Below are 22726 nucleotides of genomic sequence, written 5' to 3' on the forward strand. Positions count from 1 at the left end.
TTGTGAAGCAGGTACCCACTTGGAGGCTAGCCTTCGACACAGGGGTGCACACTGAGAGGGTGACAAATGGAACCAAAGCAGCAACATGGAGTCACAGCATAGAATCTGTTTTCTAAAGATTAATCTGATTGTCCTCTACAAAACGGAGAAAAATCAAATGGATGCTGGGAGTCTAAGAACATTTTTCTAAGAGAAAAGACCTGTGGAAATCACAGAAGCAAGAACTGTTCTTTAGATGCTGCTCACTTTTCAGAGCATGCTTTAAAAAAAAAAAAAAAAAAGCTATCATTTCAGAAGTTGAAGCTGTCTTACCTATTACGATGACCAAGAAGGAAGTCACTAAGTATACATAAGCTAGTCTTATCACTGAGGTTCTTGGAATTTGAAATCTATATTACAAAGCTGGCTGTGCATAAAGACTAGAAGAAAATAGTATCCAAATATGTAAGAATATGGCATTTTAAGTTTAACTTTCCTAAGTCCAAAGGGTATTAAAGTTTCCTTGAAGAACCACCTTGCTCTTCGGATCCAGCCAAAAGAGTGATCAGGTAGAAATAAGAATTTGCTAGGTCTTCAATTTTAGGATAACAACAAAGTAAAACTGCAGTTAGTCAGCTCTTCATTAAATGACTGTTAACCTCCCAAAGGCAAAGGGATTCCTCATGTTCTTTATGCACTAAGGAACATAAGAAATGTCAACTTCATTCTTGAAATCAAGCACAAAAAAAGAAATGCTTCATATTCTCATATAAAAGGCCCTCAAAAAATAAAATAAAATTCAAGGATATTGCTAGCACCACAAACTCCATGTTTTTGTGATAATCATACTGAGACACTAATCACTGCACATCACTCCTCAATCTACTGAAACTATCAAGTTATTGGAACCAAGTCAAAAGCAACTTTTCTTTACTATCTTCAAAAGCTTCACAGATTGACAGTAAAATGCAGTCAGAAGATGATGAAATACCTGGGCTAAAACAGGCTTTCTGCATGATCTAGGAATAAACATGTAAGAAGACAGCACTATGGGGGCAGCATTGTGGTTAAAGCCACCAACTGTGACACCTTGAACAGGGGGCCTGTTCAAGTCTGGACTGCTCCACTTCCAATCCAGCTCCCTGCTCATGGCCTGGGAAAACAGCAGAAGATGGCCCCAAGTGTTTTTGCCCCTGCCATTCACATGGAAGACCCGGATGAAGCTCCTGGCTTCAGTCTGGCCCAGCCCTGTGAGGAGTGAACTAGTGAATGGACTGACCGCCCCACCCTGTAACTCTTTCAAATAAACGAATAAATCTTCAACAAACCAAAAGTTAAAACACACACACACACACAAAACCAGCACTATCTTGCCCACATTATCTATATTACCTATAAATAAGGTCATGGCTTTCACACATGCATAAACTATACAGTCTGACCTATAACCAATTGATGTTTTAGCAGGTCTATGCTTTGGGGCCTATGTTGTGGTCCAATGGGTTAAACCACTGCTTGAAAGGCTGGCACTCCATATCAGGAGGGCTGGTTTGAATACTGGCTGCTCTACTTCCCATCCAGCTCCCTGCTAATGTGCCTGGGAAAGTAGTAGATGATGGGCCAAGTGCTTGGGCCCTGCAAGCCACATGGGAAACTCAGGAGTTCTGGGCTCCTGACTTCAGTCTGGCCCTGCCTTGGTTATTTTGGCTATTTAGGGAGTGAACCAGCAGACAGAAGCTCATTCTCACACTCACTGTCTGTCTGTGTCATTCTGCCTTTCAAATAAACAAATAAATCTTTCTTTAAAAAATGTCTATTCTTCATTAATTATATAAATGACTTTTGTGATAGTACTTGAGAGCCCAATGTACAACAGAGAATTCCAAGATCACCTAGGAAACCTGTAAAATTCATGAATAAAACTGTGAAAATATGTAGACTGGTTCACGACCAACTCCTGTCAGATCCCCAAAGGCAAAAGCAAGCAGATCAACTGAGACATGAATGAATATTTTAATAGTCAAGATGCAACCAAATAGTCAAACTCCCCACACATGTGGTCAGCCTTGGAGTATTTTTAATTATGGAACTGACAAGACAAGGAGGGGAAATATGGACAAGTTCCTTTTTTCTTTCATTCCAGGAAACAAACAGCAATACAGAAAATTTTAAACTACTTCCTCATAAGAGCCACAGCATACATTAGTTAATCAGAATGAGTTAGTTTTGGTGTATAGGTATCTTATCAGCAAAACCACTATAAAACAAGATGAAAATACCTAAAAAAGTTTAAAACAAGTTTGAAAAAGCAATAAAAGTAATTCCAGTTTTTTAAACATCATTATGGCTCATGTATATATAATCAGGACATGTTTCCATACCCTAGCATGTTGTAATCATATCAATCTGATTAAACAAAAGATCCTTTATAACAAATGTCTTCATATTGGATTTAATTTGTATGATAGCAGGATTGTTGATTTGTTATTCAGCTTATGTAATCAATGTTTGCAAAAGTAACTACCAAATAATTCCAAAAACTCTACATATTTGAAGAGAAGGTTGAATAAGTGCTTTCAGTTTGTCTGTTCTTTATCTTCTCCACTCCCCACATCCTTGAGGGTAGGAAAGTCATCTGAACAGAAAACACTACCATCATTTACTGAATTGGACTGAGGTCCCTGGAGTGGACAGGGATCCCAACTTCTGATAAAAAAGAGAAAGAAAAGAGGAATTCATGCTTAGAAAAATATATACTGGCATACAGTTCTTTCATCATCATATACTAAGTAGTTGCTTCTAAAGTGCAATATTAGCTAAAGCCCCTAACTTCAATAAACCTTTGTACAAGTGAACAAAATATGTACATAAATCACTTGCTACTTGAATTCCCTGCCACAGCTTTTAGCTGATGAGAATAGGAAAGCTTATTTTTCAATGAGTAAATCTGAATATGTAGAAGGATGAGCAGAAAAAACTCAGGATTTGGAGTAACAGAGATCTAGGTTCAAACAGCTCAATCATGATCCTGTTAACCTCTCCAACCCTGTTTGCCTGATCTACAAAAGGCCATGAAAATAAGAACCCAATGAAACATTACGGAACCTCTAGATCACAGGGGGAAGTCATTCTAAAAGGCATCTTTTTAGATGTCTACTATATCCTAAAAAGGTCAGAATTATTCCTCTTTTCTATTCTTTTGAAGACAAGAAATAAAGGCACATTCTTATGAAGAATCTTAGATCAAAAAAGGTCCCAGGAAATTATTTGGTTTAACACCTTTGACTTACAGATAGTAAAAAAGTAAAGTCCAAAGATGATGAGTGTTTTATACTAGACTGGAAACTATGGCCTCAAGGTTTTCTGGTTCAGTACTATCTTCATGGTACCCAGTTTTACCATTCTTTAAGAGCTCCACTAAATCACTGTTGAATTCCTCCCTTTACAAGCCATTCTGCTATCTCACACTTATGGATAGAATTCCTATATAATGTCTAACAAGAATCTGTAGCTATTAAATATCTCACCTTATTATACTTCCAATGAACAGGGTAGGATTCATTATCACTCCATATATAAGAGTACTTTCCAAATTGCCTTCATCAGGTTTACAAATTTGTCTATTACCAAGGATAAGTTCTTTTCTAAGACAAAAATGAAGGGCCACATATTTAAATACATTACATTTATTCCAGAAATAAGATAGTAGTCACTACTATCTTAACTACCCTGGAAGCTGTCCAGTTTATTTACATGTAAAGTATTATGAACTCTTAAAAATAAAAATATTCCCTAGTTTTCAAAAGTTAAAAAACCAATTATGCAAAATAAAATGCCTTTCTGTCAAGGCTTTCAAAGTACTTTTCAATTAGAACTCTTCCCCTCTTTATAAATCTGTTCTTCTTAGAACATGGATGGTAATAAGACTATCCATCCTTCCACAGTAGAGCAAGTAAGTAAGACCACACACCAAATCAATATAGAAACAAAGCCCAGAAACCCATGGTCAGTGAGCCTTCTTCTGTACTACACAAAGATACCACCTTGAATATTCAACTTACAGACTAAAGCTGCTCATGTACATGTGACTTTACAAGGAAAGTCAATGAAATATTTTAAAATAATGTGTGGCCTTAATCCTCATTTATTGATCCTCCTTTTTATGTTGTCTTTCCAGAATAGGAAGCAAGTGAAGCACTTGTATTATGAGTCCTTCAGCTAAGAAGAGCCACACTTCAACCAGCAAAGTTTGAGATTAATAAAACTTAAGTTTAGCCACATCTTAGCAAGATTTCTACTGAGAAATGCTATAAATCTTTCAAAGCAGCACCAAGAGCCTGGTAGTGGCTTTGACAAAGAAATCAAATAGCCAAGCAGTGCTAACCTTAACTACTAGAAATCAATTACTTTGAATGGAACTCGTTATTTTTGTTCTAAAGATTTATACATTCTTGTATATAGCAATTATCTACCCTAACGAGAATTCATACACACGCAGGAGCATGCACACATACACACTCACACAAATACAAACACAATTAACTGGAACAAAAATATACTGGTTTGAAAACTCATGAATTTATTTGAACCTTTGGTGTTTGTTATAATATTTATATATATACATATTCCCTCTCAGAACCTGTATTATAAAAGATTTTCTTCATCTTTCTTGTTATTCTTCCCCATTTTGCTGCAAAAATCTTTATCCTAATCCAAATGCTAACTAGATGAGATGATTCTCAATGTGTACACTTCCTACAGAGTGATCTCTGTCCAGTCCTGCCAATCATGATGTTTCCCTCTCTAAACTACAACTATTTATGGAAAAAACCTGTTTTTATTTTCAATTATATTCATTTTTTTCCTCACCTAGCTAAAGAAAGAACCCCTTGAGTACAAAAGCCTCGCTCCATACACAGATGGTCCCCTGTTTTGTCTACACATCAGGTTATACTTTCAAAAAATAATTTCAAGGGGGCCAGTGCTGTGGCGCCGTGGGTTAAAGCCCCAGCCCGCAGCACCAGCATCTCATATGGGCTGTGGTTCGAATCCCAGCTGCTCCTCTTCCGCTCCAGCTCTCTGCTATGGCCTGGGAAGGCAGTAGAAGATGGCCCAAGTCATTGGGCCCCTGCACCCATCTGGAAGACCTAGAAGAAGTTCCTGGCTCCTGGCTTCGGATCAGCTCAGCTCTGGCCGTTGCGGTTATTTGGGGAGTGACCCAGCAGAAAGAAGACCGCTCTCGCGCTCTCTCGCACTCTCTCACGCTCTCTCTCTCTCTCTCTCTCCCCGGCTCTATCTCTCTCTGTAACTCTAATAAATAAAATAATTCTTTAAAAAAAAAAAAAAAAAGTAACTTCAGGGCAGGCATTTAGCCTAGCAACCAGGATGCCTGTGTTCCACATAGGAGTACCTGGGTTTAAAACCTGGGCCGGCGCCGTGGCTCAACAGGCTAATCCTCCGCCTTGCGGCGCCGGCACACCGGGTTCTAGTCCCGGTCGGGGCACCGATCCTGTCCCGGTTGCCCCTCTTCCAGGCCAGCTCTCTGCTGTGGCCAGGGAGTGCAGTGGAGGATGGCCCAGGTGTTTGGGCTCTGCACCCCATGGGAGACCAGGATAAGCACCTGGCTCCTGCCATCGGATCAGCGCGGTGTGCCGGCCGCAGCGCGCTACCGTGGCGGCCATTAGAGGGTGAACCAACGGCAAAGGAAGACCTTTCTCTGTCTCTCTCTCTCTCTCTCTCTCACTGTCCACTCTGCCTGTCAAAAAAAAAAAAAAAAAAAAAAAAAAACCTGGTTCCAGCTCCTCACTCCAGCTTCCCGCCAATGCAGACTCTGGGAGGCCGTAGTGTTGGCTCAAGTAACTGGGTTCTGGCCACCCATGTGGGAGATCTGGATTGAGTTACCGGCTTTTAGCTTTTTCTTCTCTTCTCTTCTCTTCTCTTTCTCTCTCTCCCTCCCACCTCGCATTTACTCTCAAATAAATGTATTTTTAAAAATAATAATGACTTCAGTAAATTGTATTTTGGAAGGAAGTATTATAAAGCGGCTTTAAAATTCTTTGCCAAAATATCAATTTTTATAAACCTTACTAAAATGCCTCTCACTTATTTTATAAATATTGGCTTGATTTACTCTTAAGTAAGGACATATGCTTTAGAGTAGAAGCCAGATCAGAATTCTAGCTCTATCAGTTAGTCCATGTGTTACCCACAGATTCATTGCACTAGGTAGTTTCCTATCTGGACAGACTGTTCTCATACTGTTACTGATGAGATAATAAATACAAACCCCTGTCTACCTAGTAAGTGGCTCACAAGTGGTAACTGTCATTGTTACTTTGTGAAGAATGAGGAAAGAAGGAAAAGTGATAATTATTGTTTGAATATACTTATTCATATATGCCTGTATCCATGTCTGAGGAAATATAAACACATACCCCAAAAATGGCATCTCTGGAAGAAAAAAAATGATTTAAAAGACATTAACATTGTCAACTTTTTATTTAAAATTCACTGTCTATTAAATTCTGTATGCTCTAAGTCTTTAGGTATTATAAACTCTTGCTTACAAAACAGCAACAGGGCATTATTATTAATTTTTTATCCATTTTTAAAAACTGGAGTTGAATTTTTGGTGAAGTAGATCAGGTTAGAATCAAAGGAGTGGGGTAAGAAGATAAATGTAGTTTCTAGTATCTTCTAATATCTAACGAACCTGTTAGCTTTCTGTTCAAATGGTGTCCAGAAATTAAGTACAAAGTCTTTTATTCGACAACCATACCAGGCTTATTGATGTGCACTGTTTCAATGATATTAGGCAGGCACAGGAGACACAATCATCTCTTAAGGTCTAGAGGAAAAACAAAAAAATGCCAAACTCGTGAACCCAAGATAATATAGGACACAGGACTCTGTGACCACAGATGACTCAGAAAAGTTGGAAACAGAATCTTTGTAACAAAGGGAATGAGAAATTTAGGACCAAAACACCAAAAAGATTATAACTTTTCACTGCCTAGCCTCAATGGAGATCAACAAATGTTTGTTATGAACTCAAGAGAGGAATTACCTTCATTGTGAATCCTCAGAACCTAGCACAGTGCCTGGACCAAATGATATTTGCTACATCAAAGAACAAACGTATCTGAAGAATGGTTTAATGAGAAATATGGAGTAAAGCAATGCTCCTTCATCTAAAACATTAAAATAGATGCAGGAGCTTTTAAATATTAAACAAAATATAAAACAGAAGAGAAAAATCTAAGGTTACCCTCCAGTACAAGAAAGCCACAAGCAAACACCCATTTGTGAACCTAAGTAAAGCAATTAATTCAACCCATGTTCCACCTTTGTCATCAAGACATGCTTATTGTTGATAGCTAGAACATCAAAGTCAGCTAGACTTTAACTGTCCATATTTAACCTTCTTTTGGAATTATGGCAATCCTTCCCACCAATATAATGGATGATAAATTTTGTTTTTGCAAATTTAAAACATTTCAAATAAAGCAAATTTCTTACTTCAGAATTTCCTCTAAGGGATGACTTTCAGGCATCTAATATCTTCAATTATTTCAGCAGAAACCTAACAACCTCCCCCTTCACAATATAGCTCTAAACAACCTCCTTAAAAAAGGAACTACTCTAAAAATAGGTTGTCAACTTATTCTGAGTAACAGCCAATCTAAGACTCCCTCTGACACTACAAAAGAACCTATCCATAACAAAGTGAGGCAAAGGTAAAGACATCTGATGAACATTAAACTACTTTTAATTTTAATGCCTCAACCCATAGCTAACTTATTAATACAATATTTAATCATTTATGCTTCACATTTTGGTGGTCATTTTGCTTTGAAGACATCAGGCTAAGGCCAACATTCTTCATATAATGAAATGGTTTGGGGAAAATCCTCCAACATCCCACTCCTACCATGAGGATGGCAACAAGGAACAGCAAGCACATACTTCTGGAGACTAGATCTGGACACATTTGATGAAAGACAACTTCAACCTTCCCTTAAAAACTGACCCACTTTTCTGACACATCAGTTCACTTACCTCTCCCATCGCTCTTCCCTCCAGAGCAAGTGCTTGAAAATCATGATTCAGTTCATCCATAGAACGTACCTATTGTACAGAACAGAGGAGGGGAAAAGCTTTAAGTCAGCAAATTGAATTTTACACATTACACATAAGTGAAAAAATGTCTCTATGTTTAATTTCAGACACTGACAAAGACGAAATAGCAATAATCAAGGAACTACTCACTTACCTTTAACCACCAGGGTTCAGCAATGATCCCTGCTTTCTCCCCGCCCATTCTCTTTTAATTTCAAAACATGAAAATCGAAACACAATTCAGAAAAAGACTATCACATGAAAATTATGTTAGCTATTTCTCACATATTCTAATTTAGTAAGCAGAAGCAAACATGCTGAAAAGCAACAATGCCTAGAAATGATTATTTGACCTAAACCTGGCTAATGAGTCGAAATTGTCAGTGCCCCTCCCTCAACTGTGAATAATTAAGGGATCTCATCTCTGATCCAATCCACTGTTCGTAGACCCCAGAGGAGCACAATACACACTATTATAAGGGAGTGACACAACTTTTGGTTTTTGGTATTTTTGACAGTCAGAGTTAGACAGTGAGAGAGAGACAGAGAGAAAGGTCTTCCTTGGGCTGGCGCCATGGCTCACTTGGTTAATCCTCTGCCTTGCAGCCCCAGCATCCCATACGGGTGCCGGGTTCTAGTCCCGGTTGCTCCTCTTCCAGTATAGCTCTCTGCTGTGGCCCGGGAGGGCAGTGAAGGATGGCCCAAGTGCTTGGGCCCCTGCACCCGCATGGGAGACCAGAAAGACGCACCTGGCTCCCGGCTTCGGATCGACCCAACGCCGGCCGTAGCGGCCATTTGGGGAGTGAACCAATGGAAGGAAGACCTTTCTCTCTGTCTCTCTCTGTCTATAACTCTACCTCTCAAATAAATAAAATAAAATAAAATAGAAACATCTTCCTTTCCGTTGGTTCACCCCCCAAATGGCTGATATGGCCGGCACACTGCGCCAATCCGAAGCCAGGAGCCAGGTGCTTCCTCCTGGTCTCCCATGCAGGTGCAGGGCCCAAGCACTTGGGCCATCCTCTACTGCCCTCCCGGGCCACAGCAGAAGGCTGGACTGGAAGAGGAGCAACTGGGACAGAATCCAGTGCCCCAACCGAGACTAGAACCTGGGGTGCTGGCACTGAAGGTGGAGGATTAGCCAAGTGAGCCACAGCACCGGCCCATTTATTTAATATTGGAAGATTTCTGGGTACTGCCAGATCCTTAAAACCAGTAAAGGGAGCACTTATCCCAAGAATTCTAACAAATGTTACTAATCACTAAATGTTCTCCTACTCACAGCATAACAATCTCTTTAGGCTTCCAATTATTTGTCCTCAAGGTTATTATCCCAAGGTATTATCAATACCAAGGATTAAGTGAAAAACAGACTATTTAAAATACATGTCAAAGTCTCTTTTCCATCCACTAGTCTAACAGCTAGCTGGTCTTCTCAGGATTGGTCTTCAGCAAGCCACCTGATGCCATAGTCCTTGAACCATCCCTGGGTAAGGGATTCAAGAGTACAGTCCTTTGTTTATTAAAGAGGAAGGCTTTTCTACTTATCTGAAAAAGACTTCTGACTGCCTGAAGCAGGGAGTCTTTCAAAATTCCTCCCCTCTGCAACACTACTGTCCCAGTATTGGTACAAATTTCTAGCAGTCAGAAACTGCAAAGTTCAGGATAGGGCCAAGCAAGGAGGTTTGGCAAGGGTATAGAGAACATGAACCAGAATACACTTAAGAGAACCAACTTATGATGGCCACTGGTTCAAGCCCCAGCTGCTCCACTTCTGACCCTGGCTTCAGCCTGGCCCAGCTCAGTCCACGGCAGCCATTTGAGGAGTAAACCAGAGTATGGAAGATGGTTTTCTCTCTGTTTCTCCCTCTCTCTAAAATTGTCTTTCATAAATAAACATAAATAAATAAACCAACAACCCAGAGCTGACAGTATGATACAAATGACAGTGTCATGATAAAACAGCTTTTGGAATGCTTGCTAAAAACGTAAATTTTTAAAATTCAAACATAAGTTAAAATCCTATTATATGAATAATCAAAGGAGAAAGAAAGCTTGGCATATGGTTTCAAAAGGCTTGAAATAGAAGCTATGGTTGTAAAAAGGGGGTGCAGATAGGTGTCTCCTCACAGAGGGCATCAAATTTAAGAAAAAAAAAAAAGAGCACAAAACAGAGAGAAGACAGAATATGAACTCACGAGCATATCGAATTTACTCAAAGAAAATACACTTGCAGAGGTCAACCAAGTGCCAGCAGGTACACAGATGGAATTCGGAGCAGAGGGCCCAGACCTCAGTAGGCTGGGCCTTTTTATATCTTAGGTGGGCGGGGGGGGGGGGGGGGGGGGCAGTAGGTGGAGGTGAACTTCTCCATACAGGTTCTTCAAGTCTGTCCCACCTGCTTCCAAACCTGGGGGAGAATACAGGGAGTGGAGTGGAGAACAACTGGGTGTGAGACTGAACTGGTCTCTTGAAAGAAGGCAGGGGTAACAAAACCTAAAATGGCTGAGGTTTATGCCCTTGTTCCATCAATCCTGACTCTGAGTATAGATAAGGAGATGGGGCACCGGTTTCTTCCTGACTACTTCCTGCTGATCTGGGGCATAGACGTGAGGCAAAGGTCTACCCTCAGGTTCAGACTGACTGAAAAGCAGTCTTGCGTTGTTCCTGCATGATGGCTTGGGATACAGCAGTCATAGGCTCCTGTAAGCACCTCTGAAGTACATTAATTATGTGTGGTAAGAACAGGAGCACCATGATTATGAGGATAAAAGGAGATAATAGACAATGCCCATGGTGGAAAAGACGGTCAAAATGAGGAGGACAAAGGAGGAAATAGGAAAGCAAGAGTCCTGTCCAGTTAGTGGGAAGACAGGTGCATGCCTGGCTGCCACAGGGAAAAAACGCTCCCGTTATGTTTCGTGTGTATGTGCTAGCAAGGAGCTGTGGGATGGAGTTAGTCTGTCCTGCTTCTAGTCCTAGGTTCCCTCAATAACCACCTTTCAAAATATTTACACGATTAGTTAAGCATGCAAAATGAATAGATTTCCGAACTCTACATGTTTAAAATAATGGAGGAAGGAGCCAGCACTGTGGCATAACAGGTTAAGTTGTCACCTGCACCACCAACATCCCATATGAATGCCGGTTAGAGTCCCGGCTGTTCCACTTCTGATCCCGCTCCCTGATAATATGCCTGGGAAAGCAGCAGAGGAGTGAACCAGAGGATGGAAAACCTCTAGCTCTACATTTCAAATAAAAAAAAATTTAAAAACAAAGAAATAAAGGAGAGGGAACATAGGGACAAGATGTCAGCTAGAAGCTCTACAAATGCTATAAATAATTATTTGAACCTTCAGGCCAGTGTTAACATTTACAAAGCATGTAAATCAAATACACAAAGATCTCTAGCTCCCTCTGTAGAATCTAATCATACACTGAACTAGGGAGAGTCATTTTTTAGAATTCTAAAAACATCCAAAAAGTTTTAACCAGCAACACCAGAAATTCTATTTATTTATATCTCCCAAAGAAACTAAGTAGGAAGAGCAAGGGAAGGCCAAGAACATATATTATGCATATTTATGTAACTATCCCAAGAATCTCACAGTGATATTTACTCTTTAAGAGATTAGAAAACTGGGGCTGGCGCTGTGGGCTGTGGCTTGCCACCTACAGTGCTGGCATCCCACATGGGCCCCATTCAGTCCTGGCTGCTCCACTTCCCATCCAGCTCCCTGCTAACATGCCTGAGAAAGCAGCATAAGATGGCCCAAGTACTTAGGCCCTGCACCCATGTAGGAGGCCTGGAAGAAGCTCCTGGCTCCTGGCTCCTGGCTCCAGTATGGCTCAGGCTTGGCCATTGCAGCCATTTGGGGAGTGAGCCAATGAATGGAAGATATCTTTCTGCCTCTGCCTCTCTGTAACTCTTTCAAATAAATAAATTTTTTAAAAAAGATTTATTTTACGATGCAGAGATTAGAAAACTGAATCTTAGGGAAATGCCTTCCCAGATCATTAAGTAGGGAAGAGCATAGGAGGAAACAAACCGAAACTCAGCTGTTACTGCCAAGATATTAACCCAGATCATCCAGTTTAAAGTTCAATGGGTAAGCATGTGCACATACTCCCTCTCTCTCCAAAATTCAATTCTCTCAACACACAAATAAATTTCAAAAAAATGTTCAGAGGGGGGCAGGTGTTTTGCATAGCAATTATGACTCCTGTTTAGACATCCACACCCCATTATCAGAATGCGAGTTCAAAGTCTGCCTTGTGGTTCCTGCCTCCAGCTCACTGCTGATGCAGAGCAGCACTGGGGATGGCTCAAGTGATACGGCTAATTGGGTTGCTGGCTCCTAGCTTCAGTCTGGCCCAGCACCGGCTATTGGGTTTGGGAGTGATTCAGCAAATGAGAGCCCTTTCTTTCTCTCTCTGCCTATTTTTTTTTTAATTGCCCATCTTGTGCTTGTAGCATTTTTCATTCCTTTCTATACTATCTTCCTCCTATAACATTCTTATTTTTTTAAAAAAAGACATTTTGTTTGAAAGGTAGAGTTACAGAGAGGTAAGGGCAAAGAGAGAGAGGTCTTCCATCCACTGGTTCATCCCCCAAATGGCCAAACAGCCAGGGATGGGCCAATCCGAAGCCAGGAGCCTCTTCCAGGTCTTGTATGCCAGCACAGGGACCCAAGGACTTGGGCCTTCCTCCACTGCTTTCCCAGGCCATAGCAGACAGCCAGATGGGAAGTGGAGCAGTTGGGACTCAAATCGGCGACGCTGTCACCACAGGCTTCACCCGCTATACCACAGCACCCTTTCTCCCTTCCCCATCTGTCTGTCTCTGCCCCCCACACACCCCCCCTCTTATTTGCCCTGTCTCTCAGGTCTGTCTCTCTCTCACTCTCTTCACCCTGTCCAGTCCTCCTTTCAAGGCATCTCCTTCTGCTTCACAGGACCCCTCCCCCATTTCAGGGCAGCAGCCCCACCCTTCCTCCTGTAGTCAACACTGTGAAATAAGCTTTACTTTCTGAAGCTGTCTTTCCTAGTCTAGAAACCAGATTTTAACTTCCACCCACAGTTGACAAGGTCAGATAAACCATGTCACTCTCATAAAAGTGTTTTTTAACTCTTCAGGAACTTTATCTCTAATGGCAGGCAGCTGTATCTGGTCTAGTCATGAACATCAGGGACACTCCCCAAACAAAACTGTTCCAAGGAAACAAAATTAATGAGCAGAAAAAGGGGCTCCAGAAATAAGAAAAGCCCAAGAATAAAGACACATACCACTGTAGCAAATATGTCAGGCAGGTAACAAAGACACCTTTTCATCATTAAGGTGAAAGCTGGCTGTCAACTATCATCCTAGCAAATGTTCCCATCAAGACAGAACAAATCCTTGTGCTCTACACTGCCCCTTTCTCTAGAAATTAGTCTGAGTGGCAGCTTAACGTTAATTTTTTTTTTCTTGACAGGCAGAGTGGACAGTGAGAAAGAGAGAGACAGAGAGAAAGGTCTTCCTTTGCCGTTGGTTCACCCCTCAATGGCTGCTGTGGCCGGCGCACTGTGCTAATCCAAAGCCAAGAGCCAGGTGCTTCTCCTGGTCTCCTATGGGGTGCAGGGCCCAAGCACCTGGGCCATCCTCCACTGCCTTCCCGGGCCACAGCAGAGAGCTGGACTGGAAGAGGAGCAACAGGACAGAATCCGGCACCCGACCGGGACTAAAACCCGGTGTGCCAGCGCTGCAGGCAGAGGATTAGCCTAGTGAGCCGCGGCGCTGGCCAAGCTTACTGTTAATTTCTACTACTACTACTGACTAGTTCCTTCTTTAATTTTGCTAAGTATCTCTCACTATTCCCTTCCTTCCTTCAACTTTATCCCCTCTGGTTCCACAAAACTACTTCTTGTTCTTTTCTTTCAGGGCCACTTACCAATACTGTGTAACTTTCTCATTCCCATTCAGGGCTTTCTCAGCTGCCCTTCCCCAAAAAGACATTCTCCTACTCCCTTTACCAAATAGCAACAGTTCAGTGCCTGGCCTATCTCCACTTCGTACCCTTCATCTCACCCAAGGCCATCACCTGAATGCATGAGTTGTGCCCCTAGTTTGCTTCCCATTTCCAGATTCCAGAACTTTCTTTTGAGAGCCTCAATATCTGCCTCCTCCTTGTACAGAGATCCATCCTCATTAGAACTCGAACACCTGCCTTATCTATCACCACCGGAGAAGTATTACTTATTATAACCATCATCCCTCATAATTAATAACCCAATAATCAATATGGAAGCCATACACTTCACAGCTTCCTGCTCTGTAAAACTCAGCTTAATATCAGTTACTTTCCAAGTTTATTGAAATGACTGTGGAGCCGGCGCCGCGGCTCACTAGGCTAATCCTCCGCCTTGCGGCGCCGGCACATCGGGTTCTAGTCCCAGTCGGGGCACCGATCCTGTCCTGGTTGCCCCTCTTCAAGGCCTGCTCTCTGCTGTGGCCAGGGAGTGCAGTGGAGGATGGCCCAAGTCCCTGGGCCCTGCACCCCATGGGAGACCAGGAGAAGCACCTGGCTCCTGCCATCGGAACAGCGCGGTGCGCCGGCCGCAGCACGCTACCGCGGCAGCCATTGGAGGGTGAACCAACGGCAAAAGGAAGACCTTTCTGTCTGTCTCTCTCTCACTATCCACTCTGCCTGTCAAAAAAAAAAAAAAAAAAAAGGAAAAAAAAAAAAGAAATGACTGTAACAAAATGTCCAATACTTAGTAGGTGCTTAATTTTATCCACCTCACATATTACTCTAAGGTTTTTTAAAGATTTATTTATTTATTTGAAAGGCAGAGTTACAGAGAGAGAGAGGGAGGGAGGGGAAGGGAGATAGAGAGCTCTCTGATCCACTGGTTTACTCCCCAAATGGCTGCAATGGCCAGAACTGGGCCAGTGTGGAGCCAGAACCAGGAACTTCATCATGGTTTCCCACATCGGTGCAGGGGCCCAAGCACTTGGGCCATCCTCCGTTGCCTTCCCAGGAGCATTAGCAGGGAGCTGAAACAGAAGCAAAGCAGGTGGGACTCAAACCAGTACCACATGGGAGCCAGCACTGCTGGTGGCAGCTTTACCTACTATGCCACAGCAGAGGCCCTCTATTATTAAAACATCTCCATTGGCCCATGCTGTTGCATAGCAGGTTAAGTTCCTCTTATGACAACAACATCCCATATAAGTTCCAGTCCCAGTCCCAGCTGCTCCACTTCTGAACAAGCTCCTTGCTAATATGCCTGGGAAAGCAGCAGAAGTTGGCTCAAGTACTTATACCTCTGCCAACCACGTGGGAAACCCAAATGGAGTTTCAGGCTGTTGGCTTTAGCCTTGCCCAGCCCTGGCTGGTGCAGACTTCTAGGAAATTAACCAGAAGATGGAAGACCTCTTTCTCTGTCTCTCCCTCTCTCTGTGTTTAACTCTGCCTTTCAAATAAATAAATAAATATTCTTTAACATGAAACATCTCCAAACATTCAGCCCTTCTTCTCCCTGTTTTCAGAGGGCAATTTTTCTTTATCCCAGTAGTAAAAGGGTCAGGAGGCTCTCTCTAGTCCAATATTTGCTATCCATAACCAATATGCAACAGGAACACCAGGTTTGCTAAAAGGAAGCATGTCGATGCACAGCTATTTTCCTATCTGCAACTCCCAGATAAATGGTCAATCCAGAGGAATCAACTTCCATTCTCCAGTGTCATCCATTCAACAACTTCTTTACCCCATCAAAATCTGATGACTCAGCCCATGATCTTTTACTTGCCATTTTTTCAAAAATCAAATATGTCTTTTTAAAAAACTATGCCTTAGGGGCCAGCGTTGTGGTGCAAAGGGCTAAAGCCCTAGACTGCAGCCCCAGCTTCCCATATGGGTGCTGGTTCAAGTCCCAGCTGTTTCACTTCCAATCCAGCTCCCTGCTAATGTGCCTGGGAAAGCAATGGAGGATGGCCCAAGTGCTTGGGCCCCTGCACCCACGTGAGACTTGGAAGAAGCTCCTGGCTCCTAGTTTTGGATCATCTCAGCTCCAGCCAAGGCAGCAATTTGGGGAGTGAACCAGCAGATGGAAGACTCTCTGTCTCTGCCTCTCTGCCTCCTGCCTCTCTACCTCTCTACCCCCCCCCTCTCTCTCTCTCTCTCTAACTCTTTCAAATAAATCAAATAAATCTTTTTTAAAAAATGCCTTAAGCAAAGTCCTCTTCTGAAATTCTGCATTTCTTAACTTCCATACCACTATCTGGTATCTGTTTCTCCTCTTAGCTCTCTATATAGATTTGTGCCTATTATTTATTTTTTTTTGCCAGCCTACATTCTAGTCAAAGGCAATAAACTAAAACCTAGATTTAAGCACAAAGGAATTCCAAAATGTAAGAAGTTAATAACCCAAATAGAAATATAGAATAGTTTAGAAGCTACAACACTACACTTCAAACAGCAGAACAGAGCAGATAGCATGGTAAAATCAATAAAAAAGCCAGTTTGGATAGCATGCTGGTTCAGTTTTGGCCTTGCTTAGCAAGCATTCCTGTCCTTGTATTATTATCCCTTAACTGCTTGGTATATCTTTACTGGCCATTATGAACAGTTCTGATGCTGTTTGCAGCACTAGCTGATAGTCATTTGAGAAGTGAAATAGTGGATAGAAGACATTTCTTCCTCTCTCTTTCCCCCACCCCCATCACTCTACCTTTTAAATGAATAAATCTTTTTTAAAAATAAATAAAACTGGGGCTGGCACTGTGGCAAAGTGGGTGAAACCTCCGCCTGCAGTATGACATCCCATATGGGTACTGGTTCGAGTCCCGGCTGCTGCTCCACTTCTGATCCAGCTCTCCGCTATGGCCTGGGAAAGCAGGGAAAGATGGCCCAAGTCCTTGGGCCCCTGCACCCGCGTAGGAGACCTGGAAAAAGCTCCTGGCTCCTGGTTTTGGATCAGCTCAGCTCCAGCTGTTGCAGCCATCTAGGAAGTGAACCAGAGGATGGAAGACCTCTCACTGTCTCTACCTCTTTCTGTAACTCTTTCAAATAAATAGATAAATCTTCTTTTAAAAAAAGCACTAAATAGGCCAGCGCCGTGGCTCACTAGGCTAATCCTTCGCCTTACGGCGCCGGCACACCGGGTTCTAGTCCCGGTCGGGGCACCGATCCTGTCCCGGTTGCCCCTCTTCCAAGCCAGCTCTCTGCTGTGGCCAGGGAGTGCAGTGGAGGATGGCCCAAGTGTTTGGGCTCTGCACCCCATGGGAGACCAGGAGAAGCACCTGGCTCCTGCCATTGGATCAGCGCTGTGCGCCGGCCGCAGAGCACCTACCGCGGCGGCCATTGGAGGGTGAACCAATGGCAAAGGAAGACCTTTCTCTCTATTTCTCTCTCTCACTGTCCACTCTGCCTGTCCAAAAAAAAAAAAAAAAAAAGCACTAAATAAATAAAACAGATTTTGCTAGGATTTTTTTTTTCCTTATAAAGGAAAGCTTTTACTTTTGTTCTACTGAAGGATTTTTCACACAGGCAAACCCAGATTATGATGCTTCCATTTCACTAACACAAACAAAACAATACAAGCAGAAGAGCTGGTGCCATACCATTATGGAAAGACCAATGAGAAAGGGCCAAAGGCACGAGAAACTTGAGTAATGAGAAGAAATAGAATGTGAAAGTTGACCTAATTTCAATTTAATCGTTAAAGAGAAAAGAACCTAAAAGAGCTGTCCTACAGTATCTTCTGCTGCATTATGTATCTGTATTATTATCAGTAACAACAATTAACACTACTAAGACATACTCTGTACCAGGCTCTGTACTAAAAATACTTTATGTTTTATGATCCCTTTTAATAGTCCTAACAACCCAAAAATACAAATACAGATATTCCCATTTTGTAAGAAAAACACAAAGTTATTCTTCTTTATATACATAAATCAACATTCTCTAATTACAGAAAGAAGAAAACCTACTCTCTTGGAGTACAAGTTTTTTAAAATCTGTTGAAAGTATCTTGTTTATAAATATTTCCATTATCTACTTTCAATAACAGCAACACAGGCTATCGCCTGCAGTGCTGGGACCCTACATGGGCACTGATTTGAGTCCCAGCTGCTCCACTTACAATCCAGCTCTCTGCTATGGCCTGGGAAAGCAGTAGAAGATGGCCCAAGTGCTTGGGCCTCTGCACCCACTTGGGAGACCCAGAAGAAGGTCCTGACTCCTGGCTTCAGATCAGCCCTGCTCTGGCCATTGCAGCCATTTGGGGAGTGAACCAGCGGATGTTAAGACTTCTCTCTGCCTCTGCCTCTAATTGTGCCTTTCAAATAAATAAATAAATCTTTAAAAAAATAAACAACAGCAACACTAAGCACCAGGCAGTGTACCACAAATACATGCTATTTTATGAGTGAAGAAATCAAAATTCAAAGAAGTAATTTCCCCACAATTCTGTACATAGTAAAGCTAGAAGCAGAATTCATGGGCCAGCATTGTGGCACAGTGGGTAAAGACACCACCTCCGATGCTGCCTTTATCTTACGTGGGCACTGCTTCGTGCCCCTGCTGCTCCAATTCTGATCCACCTCCCTGCTAATGGCCTGGGAAAAGCAGCAGAAGCTGCCCAAGTATTTGGGCCCTCTCACCCACATGGGAGACCTGGAAGAAGCTCCTGGCTTTGGCCTGGCCCAGCCCTGGCCATTGCAGCCAGGGGAGTAAACCAGCAGATGAAAGATATCTCTCTCTGCCTCTCCCTCTCTCTGTAACTCTTTCAAATTAATTAATTAAAAAAAAAAAAAAAAGGAAGTGGAATTTAAACTCAAATCTCTCTCCTATGCTCATCAAAGGCAAGCACAAAAATACAGTACACTTGGGGCTAAACAACACTTGTTTTATTAAGTGTTTACTACACTATTTTTATTCTCATTTACATGATAAAAAAGAAGAGAAAAAATGAGATCATAAAACCAGAATTAGGTTAAACTTCCTAATATTTCATTATTATTAATTAAAAATTGTTAACACTTTTATCAATTAAAGCAAATATCGCACTCTTATAGACTACTTAATACTTTCATGCATTCTGCTAAGATAGTTAATACTGCAACTGTCTGTGCTACCAGATTAATATATATGCCTAATGTAAATGTCAGCACTTCTTAGATATAAAACTCATAAAGCAACGAAATAAATAAATGTAAAAGTATTTCACACTAGTTAAGCTAGGCTATGATGGTGATTACCTTTAACAACAAAGACTTCTAGGGGCTGGTGATGTGGCAAAGAGGGTTAAGCTGCCACCAGCAACACTGCCTTCCCATCGAGCATATGAACACCAGTTCAAGCCCTGGATGTTCAGCTTCTGATAAAGCTACAGTGCTCATGTGCCTGGAAAAGCAGAAGATGGCCCAAGTGCTTGGGTCCTTGCCATCCACATGGGAGACCCAGAAGGAGCCTGGCTCCTGACTTCAGCCCAGCCCAGTGCCAGTTGTTGCAGACCTCTGAGAAGCAAACCAGCAGATAAAAGATCTCTGTTCCTAACTCTGCCTTTCAAATAAGTAAAATAAATCTTCCCTCTGCCCCCAGAAAAAACAAACTTCACAATGCCTGGTTCTGCTACTCTTAATTTCACCAAACATGATAAAGCTGTAGACAAAGAGGAGGTAAAGGCTAATTTAATTAGAAAGAGAGGCTGCTTAAGTGATACAGAATAGCACAGGGATCAGTGCTGTGACAGAGTGGGTAAAGCCACCACCTGCAACGCTGGCAACCCATATGGGTGCTGGTTCAAGTCCTGGCTGCTCCACTTCCATCCAGCTGTCTACTAATGCACCTGGAAAAGCATAGGAGGATGGCCCCAGAGCCTGAACCACTGAATGCATACGAGAGATTGGAAGAGGCTCCTGGCTCCTGGTTTCAGTCAGGCCCAGATGAGGGCCATTGCAGTAAACTGGAGTAAACCTGCAGATGGAAGATCTCTCTCTCTCTCTCTCTCTTTCTCTAACTCTGCCTTTCACATAAATAAAAAATAAATCTGTTTTAAAAAAATATATAATAAGCGTAAATGATGGTAATTTTTCAAATTTTCATGTTTGTTTGAAAGGCAAAGAGACAGAGATAAATAGACTTCCCACCTACTAGTTTACTCCCCAAGCAAGGAGTCAGGAACCAATCCAGGTGACAGGGCCATCACCTGCTATCTCCCAGGATGAGCTTCACAGAAAGCTGGAATAAGAAGCAGATCCATGACTCAAACTGTGATACTCCACTACTGGAAGCAGGCATCCCAAGCAGCATCTTAATGGTTAAATCAAATGCCCACCCCAATAAAGATTAATTTTAACTTTGCTTGTCTGGATAAGCCACCTACCTGAATAGTTCATTCCTAACTTTCAAAAAAAAATTCCAAAACCATTAAAGAGACTCCTATTCACATATACAAAAGACTACATCCAAAAAAAAAAAAAAAAAAAAAACCAAAAACAAAACACCTTATCTGAAAATAGAAAATACATTAAAGGGTCTCCATTATCAGTAAAAAATCTCACTCTGAAACAATAACCTCAAGAGATGACATACAGAAAAAGCAAGAGATGAATCAAGAAAGTTAACAGAAAAGTTCTTAAATCAGGTTGTGGTAAATCTGTAAACATAATGCTCTTTATAAAGAATGAAATTAAATTTGATAATTTCTGCCATCATTGGAACCAGGAGCAATTTCACTAGCAATTATAAGAATCTATGTAAGTGGGACCAGTGTTGCAGCATAGCAAGTGAAGCCCCTTGCCTGAGACACTTGCATCCCATATGGGCACCGATTCGTGTCCCAGCTGCTCCAGTTCTGATCCAGCTCCCTGCTAATGGCCTGGGGAAAGCAGTGGAAGATGGCGCAAGTGTAAAGGCCCCTGCCACCCATGTGGGAAACCCAATTCAGCCTGGCCCAGCCCTGGCCATTGTGGCCACCTAGGAAGTGAATCAAGGGATGGATAATCTCTCCCCTACCCCCCATCTCTGTATCTGTCTCTCTAACTCTTCCAAATACATAAATCTGAAGAAAAAAAATCTATGTAAGTAATGCAAATGTTACAAAATACTTATCCACAGAAATAGGAACACAATTTGTTTTTTCAATACTACATTTCTTGAGATACACTGTCATCCCTTGTACTCATTAATGGATGCGTTACAGAAAACGCAAAAGGATTATAAGAATTTATTCTTATAAGAAATTATATTCTTGGGGCCGGCACTGTGGCGCAGCAGGTTAAAGCCCTGGCCTGAAGCGCCAGCATCCCATATGGGCGCTGCTTCTAGTTCCGGCTGCTCCACTTCCAATCCAGCTCTCTGCTATGGCCTGGGAAAGCAGAAGATAGCCCAAATCCTTGGACCCCTGCACCCGCATAGAGACCAGGAAGAAGCTCCTGGCTTCAGATCAGCGCAGCTCCGGCCGTTGCGGCCAACTGGGGAGTGAACCAGCAGATGGAAGACCTCTCTGCCTCTCCTCTCTCTGTGTAACTCTTTCAAATGAATAAATAAATCTTTTTTAAAAAATTATATTTTTATAAGAATAGCCCATGAAAGAACAAAAATTGCAGGCCTACTCAATCACTGATAGAAGTTTTCTTCCAATTTTAAAACAGTAAGAAATGTACAATGTAGGGCTGGCACTGTAGTACAGCAAGGTCAAGCAGCCACTTGTGACACCAACATCCCCGTGCTGGCTCTACTCTAGGCTACTCCCACCAGCAGAGGATGGCCCAAGTACTTGAGTCCCTGCCACCCATTTCCAGGATGGAACTCCTAGTCTGGTCCAGCCCAGGCTGTCGTGTCCACTTAGGGAGTAAACCAAAGGATGGAAGATCAATCTCTCTCTACTTCTTTTTAAATAGAGATAAATCTTAAAAAGAAAGAAAAAGAGAAGGGGAAGACAAAGAAAAAGGGAAGGATCAAGAGAGATGTACAACTTGGACCACCAGTGAAAACTATCAACTGTGCAAAATAATGTTCAGAGAAGAAACTATCAGTTATCAGGCATGCCAACAAGGCTAGGCCCTGTGCATAGGGGTGTATGGGCCATTCAAGCAAAAGGAAAAAATACTTTAACCGGAGACTACTTCTCTACTTGATTTTGTCCTTCCTTCTCAAAGGACAAAGGGCTGAGAAATGGTAGAGATCATAGTAACACTTCTGTTTTCTCTGAAATTACATTCAGTAACTAGCAAAACCACACATCATTAACACTGCCACAACAATCTGTCTTATCTTTCTAAAAGTAATCACTAATGCACACCGCACAGTATTAAAAACATAATGGGTATTATATACAAATATTTATAGAGTGAAAAATTACCCTCAGTTTTAACAGTGATAGAAGAGTGCAATATTTCTTTAAAATGGTTCTTATGATGCTGAAAACTATAATGTGCCTCATCTGATTGTTCTAGAAATTTTACAACATGCACTGAGTTTTATTAACATGTATGCCCTTTGATCTGGTAACTTTACTTCTAGGAATTTAGCCTATGCAGATACTCAGAGATACAGGCAGATTTGTTTTGAAGAAATCTTTAATCAGATATTATAACATGAAAAGTGGGAAACAGTCTAATTATACCAGGAATTTTAAA

At 41.9% G+C, this 22726-nt stretch overlaps 1 protein-coding gene across 1 annotated transcript in view; it reads right to left on the reverse strand.

Moving 5' to 3' along the window:
* The window catches only part of PUM1 (pumilio RNA binding family member 1), a 154721-nt gene that overhangs the window by 101124 nt on the left and 30871 nt on the right, over nucleotides 1-22726 (reverse strand). The window contains 1 exon segment of the mRNA XM_062190831.1: nucleotides 8038-8106. Coding sequence (XP_062046815.1) covers nucleotides 8038-8106 — 69 coding nt within the window.

The sequence above is a fragment of the Lepus europaeus genome, chromosome 5, assembly GCF_033115175.1.
Source record: "Lepus europaeus isolate LE1 chromosome 5, mLepTim1.pri, whole genome shotgun sequence".
In the NCBI taxonomy this organism is placed as follows: Eukaryota; Metazoa; Chordata; class Mammalia; order Lagomorpha; family Leporidae; genus Lepus; species Lepus europaeus.